At 38.9% G+C, this 9,462-nt stretch overlaps 1 protein-coding gene across 2 annotated transcripts in view; it reads right to left on the reverse strand.

The window, feature by feature from the left end:
- PPP1CB (protein phosphatase 1 catalytic subunit beta) overlaps nucleotides 1-9,258 on the reverse strand; it is a 36,191-nt gene extending 26,933 nt beyond the window's left edge. The window contains exons 1-2 of one of the 2 annotated variants that reach the window (XM_070449916.1): nucleotides 9,158-9,258; nucleotides 8,787-8,926 (exon numbers count right to left, since the gene is read on the reverse strand). In XM_070449916.1, coding sequence (XP_070306017.1) covers nucleotides 8,787-8,838 — 52 coding nt within the window. In that variant the 5' untranslated portion in view covers nucleotides 8,839-8,926; nucleotides 9,158-9,258. Of the gene's footprint in view, nucleotides 1-8,786; nucleotides 8,927-9,077 lie in introns of both variants that reach the window. The other variant, XM_070449919.1, reaches the window with a different exon arrangement.
- Nucleotides 9,259-9,462: the final 204 nt, after the last annotated feature.

The following is a 9,462-nucleotide window of genomic DNA, read 5'->3' on the forward strand; positions in this document are numbered from 1 at the left end:
CTACCTGTCTGTGTTAAGACAGCTTCCAAGACAAAATACATAAAATCTCATTATAGATCAACAATAGATGAACACTTCCAATTGACTTTGATGATACAGAACACCAACTTTGAATCTCAATTAAGCAAAATGTTGTCTTCTCCCCTTCTTCTCATGACTGCAAAAAATTATACTCAATCACTATACTTCAAATTCTTTTAAGTCTTTTCAATGCAGGTTTGTCTCTTAAATTACAAATGGTGTGTGATATGTATGTCTGTGTTGTGTGTAGGCTAAATTTTATTTTTCAATGACAACATGCTATTTTTTCTAGCAAGTTTTTACTAATAACTCTTCTGTGAAACAGAATGCCAAGAGAATAATTCCACTACTATACTTGTCCCATGAAATCTTAGTAATCTTCATTAACCTTTAATATTTTAATTTCTACCCTACTAAAATGATTCATTCAATGTTACATACTAAACAGCAAAGTTAACTTAAAAACATAAAATTTTTACAATTGGCTAGAATATGGAATTTTGGTTTTAAATTAAAGAACTAGGCAGCTGCCATAATTTTAATTTATCTTAAGTTTGCCTGATAGTAATAATTAATGTGATTTGAGTCTACAGATGGCCTTCAGGAGTTCTGTAACCCCTCTGTCTGTAATACTGTGTATATAAACATGCATATTTTTCGGAGAAGGCCCAGGGCTTTCCTGATTTCTCAGAGGGGTCTGTGAATAGCTATATCATTTCAGGTACACTAGTAAACAAACAGATAATGAAAAAAGAATAAAGAAGAAAACTTAACAGGTACAGGGGCAGGCTAGACATTTCAGGAATAGAAGGAAGTGCCGTAGGCCTGTGGGTTCTCAGAGTGTGATCCTCTTTTTCACTGCATTGACATACGCATGGTGAAAACAATGATGATTAAAACGCAGGCACCTGAGCAGAAACCAAGTCAGTGGCACTAAACTGCCATGCACTTACAGTGAAACAGAAAGATCCAGTTTCAATTTAAAATGCCCTTAAGCAGTAAAAATGATGAAAATTATTAAATCTCCACCACTGAGTATACATCTTTCTAATATTCTGCATGAAGAAATGTAAAATATCCATGAAGCATTCCTGTTGCATATTCAAGTACAATGGCTGTCTTCAAGAAAAGCTCTAGAGTGACTGCTGAAGTACCAAAGTGATCTAGCTACCCTTTTTTCCCACAGAACATCTCTTTTGCTGAAAGCACAACTAACAAACTGTGGTTACTCACTCAAGACATTTAACAGATATGCTTGAAAATGAACAAAGTGAGCCTGTCATTTCAAATGAAACAATTGACAGCATTTGTTGCCAGTGAAAAATTAAAATTTTGGAAACTTTGTATCCAGCACCATGAATTTGACAGCTTCTTCATACTTAAGGACTTGTCTGATACCTTATTCTAAATTAACAAATGTGATTCTTTAATGTTGTATAAAATGTATAAAACTTGGAACATCTGCATAAATCACCTTAAAATAAACAATGCATGTTACAAAATCATTTGTAAGATCCATTTAAAACCCAAGATAGATCAATGAATTTTGATGTAAGAGAACATTTCAGATTCTACAACTAACCTTTAAGAAATTACCACTTGTCAATTTCTATTATACTATTAAAGAATATCCACCATTATCTATAAATGCTTTAAAAATACTCCTTTCTTTTCCACTTTATCTGTAAAAGTAAAGATTTTTTTCATATACTTCAACCAAAACAATGTTATCAAAACAAACTGAAGCAAAGCAGGTATGAGAATTCTGCTGTCTTCTACAAAGCTAGACATTAAATAAATGTGCTGATCCCTAATATTTTTGTTGCAGAAAGCAAACTCTACATATGTAAAGTGAACAGGTTATCACAATTTTAAGTTCTTAGTTCCAATCTCTAACAGTACTGATAAACAACTCACACGAAAATTCTTGTCCTCAGTTCTTTTTATGAGTATAGTCTCAAGATTCAAAGTTTGAAATCCACTGCTCTCTAGCCCCTAATCAAAAGAAAGCAAATACCAAACCTCCTTAAATCACCTTTCACCACTTTATTCTGCCTAGATATATCCCTCCCTCTCAGCAGCAACATTAATATGTCAAACAAGATTATAAATGCCAAATAACAGTAATAATAGGAAAGAAATGTTTTACACATACAAGCAGTACTATATGTGGCTGTATGCAACAAACATCTGTTAGATCCTCACTAGAAATAAGCCTTCTCAAAAATTACTGTGGAGGGGGTCCAGGGCTCACTAGCATTAAGAAGCCCTTTCTTACTTCATCTTGGCTCAGGTTTACACTAAACAAGAACACTAACATTTTCGGAGCTTTTATTATGTTCAAAGTGTTTTACCAGTTTAATTTTTACAGACACATTATGAAGCAGGTACCTATTATCATCCTCAAAATACAGAAGAAACTGGGGATAAGCTGAAATTGTAACACATGCTGTATCTTTAACAAGTATCAGTATGTATCAATACTTAGATATACCCTGAGTAATCAAATGTACATCTGATTTTATTATTTAGGATTCACATAACAATTGCAGCTAAGGTCTGATGTTCATAAAATACACTCCTTTCTGTCATTATATAACTTAGATCTTTCACTTCCACTCAGAAGCCTAGTCATTTTCTTTCACTACTTTGGCTCAATTATTTGATAAATATTCAAATATCACAGAAAAACCTAAAAGTACCTATCAAGTTTCCTTCTCAGTTTTCCATTTAAAATAAAAGAGCCATAACTGCTAAGTACAACATTAGAGAAAGCTATATTAATAGCAGTCCTTAAATTCCTTTCATGGGGAAAAGTAACTCGATTTCTTTACACGTTGAAAATAGGTAGCAGGATTAAGGGAAAAGTTAAAACGCTGTTAGGCAAGCACTCAAATCAAGAAAATGTTTCTATCAATAGTTTGGTTAACTGACTAGATGGGAACTCAGGCATGGTCTGAAGAACAGTCCAAGGCTTAAACTCTTTTATGATAAAATAAACCTAGTCTTTACACAGAAGCGGGTGAATTTGGGAACGGAGGGCCCTGAGGTCAGTGATTATTAGGAAGGTTATGTATGTCCTCATAAATCACTTTGCTACATACAGGTGGACAGGCAGATTAAAGGACAATTGTCCCTGTCCTTTATCTACGTTCCCTATGTATGCAAGTACCCACCTAGACCAGGTACTGAATTCCTCTATCAAGCTAGTGCCTACTGGCTATTTACACATACTTAACTTCAGAATGAATTTCTGCATTTTTAGCCCCCTACCTCTAATTGTGGAATAAGGACTTAATTTCTATTAAAACATTTTCATTTTATCTAACAGAGGAAAATCTGAGGTGCAGTGTATTACAGAGGATGAGGTGTAAAAAAAAAAAAAATTGCATTTCACCTACTAATAACCAAGACTTCAAAGGTAACCATATTCAATCTTGGGGGAAGGTGGAGAGTTTACAAAAAGAGAGTTGTAACCTCCATCTCTTTCTGCTTCTTGTCTTCACTGATCCTCTATCTTCCCAGAAACAGTAAGCCTTGAAATGATTACGTCTAGCCACCAGAGCAGTGATTGCTGCCCAAGGGTATAAATTTGTACGGACTCAAAATTAAATCCTAGAAGATTCAACTGTGAATCCATATCCTCCACTACTACACCATGCTAAGCCTACTGACATTTGCAAACCATTTCTTCTTGCATCCCTAGAGCCCAAGACTTCTAGGATAACCTTTGTTTCAGAAACTGAGATTTTCATTATTTCTAAATATTTTGACATTTTTAACAGCTGCATTATTTTACCTGTTAAGAGTTGCTTGAGAACATAGGATATTAGAACAGATATTCTATTAAAACAATAAATGTGGATAATAAGACAACAGAGGAAAAAAAACACTTGATAAAATTTACTATCTTCCTCACTAATCCTAAATCTTAATATAATCCTGTCTCTAGACTCAAATGTAAATAGATTTCTAAATCCCAATAAATCCTAATCTTGGATTTGGACATTTATCAGAAAAGCCCTGTATTCAAAAAAATAATAACACCCTGGACTACTACTACAAACCGTCAAAATTTCCCTCACCTGGAACTAACTAACAGGAAAACCACTTAATCGCTCAGTCTCTGAACAATGAACCATCTTTACGCCTTCTCCAGCTTTTCATCTAAAAAGAAGCAAGAGGAGAGAAAGCAACCTTCAGCCTATCTCCCCTATTCCTCAACCTGCTTTTTTCAAGAGATCTGGCCTTGGGTTTACACACAAACACTTGCCCTGTAGAAGCTGAGGTTGCCAAGATCAACTAGTACTTCCTTCAAACTGCCTAACCTTTAGACTGCTGGGCCATAATTGAATAACCGAATCAGAAAAGAAGCTTTAAACAGTTTGGCAGTTCCTCAAAAGGTTAAACAGAGTTACCCATTGACAAAGGAATTCCACTCCCAGTTATATTACCCAAGGGAAATGAAAACATATGCCCACACAAACACTTGTACATAAACATCCGTAACAATATTTTCCACAACAGCCCAAAGCAGGAAACAACTCAAATGTCCATCAAGTGACAAACGGACAAATTAAAATGTGGTACAGTCATACAATGAAATATTGTTTAGCCATAAAAGGAATGAAATACTGACACATGCTTCAATATACATGAACTTGCAAAACATTAAAAAGAAGTCAATCACAAGAGACCTCATAATGCATTATTTCATTCACATGAAATGTCGAGAACAGGCAAAATCCACAGAAAGTAGATTAGGGGTAACCTAGTGCTGGAGAGGAGTGAAGGGAAAAGGGACTTGTCAGCTAATGGGAACAGGGGTGTGTTTGAGAATGGTGGGGAGAACTTTCTAATGGTGATGGTGGTGACTGATGGGTTACACAACTCTGTGAATATACTACAAACCACTGAATTATACAATTCAAAAGGAGAAATTGCATGGTATGTGAGTTGTATCTCAATAAAAATATTATTCAAAAAGGAGAAAGGAGAGACTTGGGAATTCCCTGGCGATCCAGTGACTGGAGGCACAGTGCTTTCAATGCAGGGGACCAGGATTCAATTCCTGGCTGGGGAACTAATATTCCACAAGCTGCATGGTGCAGCCAAAAAAACAACAATAAAGCTTAAAAAAAGGGGGGGTGGAGGGGCTTTAATATGGTTTCATTAATCTTCATTTTTCAAATCCAGTCCTTTGCTTAACTTTCAAAAGGACACAAAAGAGGTAAACTTCCTATTTGCTTAGTCTTCCAGCTTAACTAAAAATGATCACAGCAATTCCACAAATTTAGACATCTGATAAGTTGTGATTAAGTGAAAAATGGATTTAAAAACAAGAATACACACATCCCAAGATTTTCATAAACAGTGGGCCAAAAATATAAACACAATCATATTCTGTCATGTTAAGTTTTTAATAAGTCTACTAATATGATACTAATATTCTACAATTATAATATTAAGTTTAGCTTTGTAGCAAAGTAAAAAAAAACTGCAAGAAAATTTTTAAAAATTAACTCATAAAGCTATATAAACAATATTCTAAAGATGTAAAGTATCTGAAAGAAAAATGCATCGAAATTTCAACAAGTTATCCCTGGATCATGGGATTATGGGGAGGACTTTAGTTTTAATTCTTCACTGTTTCATATAAGAAATTATTTTCTTTAAGAATAAGAATGCTTATTTTTATAATCAGAAAAGCATATCCAAGACACTCAAAGTTTTAAATGTACATGATACACATACATAATAATCAAATATATGATATAATATATATAATGGGCACATGTTAGTTATCATCAGCTGATATAGCCCAGTTTTTAAAAACTTGAATCATGTCTTTATTTGGGAACAGAGCTAGCACAGTCTTAACCACTGGGAAGCAGATTCCCAAACAAGTAGATTCTACTCATCCTATTTCAACTTCTCCAAACTAAACTCAACATTGACAGTCTGAATAAAGCTCCCCAGGTGATTTCTCTATACTCCCACTGCCATCCTAAGTCCTTTTGGAACTGCTCATCAAAGTAAAAAAGCTTTCAGTGGATTTCTCAGGATACTCACAGAAACTAGCTTCAATTTAAACAACCAGTCAAAAGCACGATGATAAACCCACAACAATGTAGTAGCAGGGTCACTACAGAGAGTGGTAGGAATCTCTGGCTTTGTAGTAAGTAAAACTTAATCAAGAAAATATATTGGAGGAATATGCACTATCCAAACAATAAATTAGTATACTGTTTTGCATTAAATAATAACAAAAATAATTAAATGTAAATGGTGCTTCGGAAATTTACATGATTTGCCCACCTAAGAAAACACAAAGCAACTCATAAAATTTATACTAAAAGTGTTATAGCTGACTGGTAATTTGATGTAATAAAAAGAAAAAAAAAATCGAGACTATGTTATGGAACTACAATCAACATTTTAAAATGAGATCAAGTATTGCTGATCAAGTCCTGTACTTTCATTTAATACTAAAGACAAACCAAAAATTTAACTATAGCTATTCTGCTAAGCAACCTCACTTGAATCTGAGTTAAATTTAATTAGCATTTAATGTCACTGAAAACCACGTGATTTTTATTTGGAGACTAAAAAAAAATTATTTCAAGACTAAAATAATTACTTACTAGAAAATCCAAGTCTGTTTTGGATGTCTTAGGACAGGTCTAGATTTTGCAAAGGAGAAAGGAGCCTGGAGAATTTAAGAATCCCATGGAGGCACTGTCAAAACTAAATATACTTCCCAGGATTAAGAAGCAAGTAATGGTACCCTATACTGACAGAGAGCAGGCTGCAAATGCTTGAAAATCACTTGTTTAAATTGGGAATTTCCTGAATGAAGAGACAGTGTCTTGTCTTTGCATTCCTGGTGACTGGCACAAAGCAGGTCAATAAATTCTTGCTAATTTAAAAGGAGAAAATGTCTGGAAAACGATCATCAAAAACCAGAACCGAACATTGATATAATTCAAATTCACAGAAACAAACAGAATCACTAAGCCTGTTTTCCCCACCGTATCTTTTTCCTAGTAACCTCGAACAATCCATGAGTGAAGTTTCTTAGTTATGTATAATCATAAAACCATGACTTAAGACAACCCACATCAAACATTCAAAAATACATGTCTATCTTGTCTTATGCCTATAAAGTATATAAAGAAGTATATAAAAAATAAAACTGAAGAAGTTGGATACAAGCATCAGATTTTTAAATATTTAAATTTACAAGCCAAGTTCATGGTGAGCATAAACTTCTCCCAAAGTTAACAAGATATTAATATTTTTAAACAGCTACATTTCCCTCTCAGAACAAACAACAAATAATTAAAAAAAAAATTTTCCCCCAAAGCAAATGTCTCACACCCAGCAAGATGTTCACATCTGTTAAAATCCAGTCTTAAAACAGTGAACACTGACTGCAGGCACCAGGGGGCCTCCCAGGAATAACTTGATAGTAAAGGAAAAAGCAAATAAGAGTTCCTGGTAAAACTTTGCTTCCTAGTCGGTATTAAAAGACACTCAGTCTCAAACTGCTGGAAGACTTTCACATCTGGAGCAAATATACTGTATACTGTAGTTTGTTACACAACCGGTACACACAGAAACTGATGAGATACTCACACTTCAGCCAAAAAAAGGAACTAGCGCCCTCCCTTCCGCCCCCCAATCATACAATCTTCTGTGATGCTTTTCCATCACAGTAAGTACATACTGTTTCACTGTGAAAAACAATTATCTTCAAGAAATTTGAAAGCAAGTAACAACGTCTATGTAATCCTGCCACGGTTTCTGAGAGAGAGGACTCTAAATCTTTTTTTTAATGGGTTAATTTTTTTCCTACACATTCACAAAGCAGTTAGTGATGACGCAAATGTTGGGGGTAAAGGCATTCGCGGGCAGAAGACCGCGAAGGACTTTAATATCCTGGCCTCTCCATCTCTTCCTTATCCCTCAATCCCCAACCCTAACATAAAACTATCCAGAACAAAAAAAAGAAGGGCCCAGAAACTTCAAAAGCTGCGAAGACTTGTAAAGACCCTTTAAACACAACAGAGGCTTTACAATCGACCTTTTCTAAGTTTGTGCAGAAATTAAATCCTGCTCCAACCTGTTAAAATTCTCAAACCCGAAAACCAATCCCTACAGCAAACGTGTGTCCACATATTTCTGGCGTGCTTCTTCGGCTCGGTCAGACTTGTTTTACCATTTTTTAAAGCTAAATTAGACATGGGAGGTACTCAGCTCTCGCTTATCCCTGAACAGTTCGCCCTATAGGATCATGTAAAATTTGCTGAACAGATCAAACAGTTTTCCCAGGGAGATTTAAAAAAAAAATTTTTTTTTCACTCCCAGAAGAATCCGGAGGCAGCCAAGGGCAACGCACAAAGAGAACAGAGGAGAAACACACATTCCGCGGGCATACAATGCATCGGAGCACGCATCCCGGCCCCCTCCTCCTGGGAAGGGTCAACCCGCGCCCCGGCCGCGCGCCGCCGTGCGGGTCCCCGAAGGTCCGCGGGGCACTGCCCGCCCGCGGGGACAGCCCCTCTCGCCTGGCCTCTCTCCCGGAGGCCGCTCCCCCGGCCCACCAGCTTCTTCGCCCCCATCCTCGGCGGCCGCCTCGGGGCGGGAAAAGCAGGAAGGCGGGCGGCGAGAGGGGCGGTTTCCCCCGGGCTCCAGAGCCCGAGGGACCAGGAGGGAGTAAAGGAGAGCGTCCCCTCCCCGCGGCCCGCCGGGCCCCGACTCACCCTCCAGCAGTCGGGTAATGAGACTGTCCACGTTCAGCTCCCCGTCCGCCATCTTGTCGGCACCAGACGCTCCTTCCCGGCAGCGGGAACAAGGGCTTCTCGGCGGCGGAGTCTGCGGCGACCGCTCGGCGTGCCCTCACCTACAAGTCACGCGGCGTTTCGACCCCAGCTCCAACTCCCCCTTCCCCCTGGCCCTCCCCCCACCCCCTCCCCACCTAGCAGTGGAGCTCTCACACACTCGGAGGCACCCACGATAAATAAATAAATAAACAAGCGCAGCCCCCCACGAACCGGGCCGCGTCAGACCCAGCCGCCGCCGCCGCCGCCACCTCCTCCTCCTCCTCGGCACCGCCCAACTCCGCAAAGCTCACCAGCGCCGCCGACGGCCCCACCCGCAGCGCCACTCACTCCACACCGCCCGGCCCCGCCACCGCGCCACGCAGCCCCCGGCGCAGGCGCACGGCGTACTCCCCGTGCGGCCCCGCCTCACCCGCCCCCTGCCCCTGCGCAACCGCACTGGACTCGGTTCTCCCGCCGCCACCGCCGCCGCGCCGCACCGCCCCCTTCGCGCAGGTGCGTCGCCCTTCCTCGCCAGTTCCACTGCGCTGAATCTCAGCGGCTGCGCAGGCGCCCCGGAGGCTTCCAGGGTTTACTGCGTTGGGGAAGCTCCATTACG

This window comes from Odocoileus virginianus, chromosome 2 (genome assembly GCF_023699985.2).
Source record: "Odocoileus virginianus isolate 20LAN1187 ecotype Illinois chromosome 2, Ovbor_1.2, whole genome shotgun sequence".
NCBI classification, from domain to species: domain Eukaryota; kingdom Metazoa; phylum Chordata; class Mammalia; order Artiodactyla; family Cervidae; genus Odocoileus; species Odocoileus virginianus.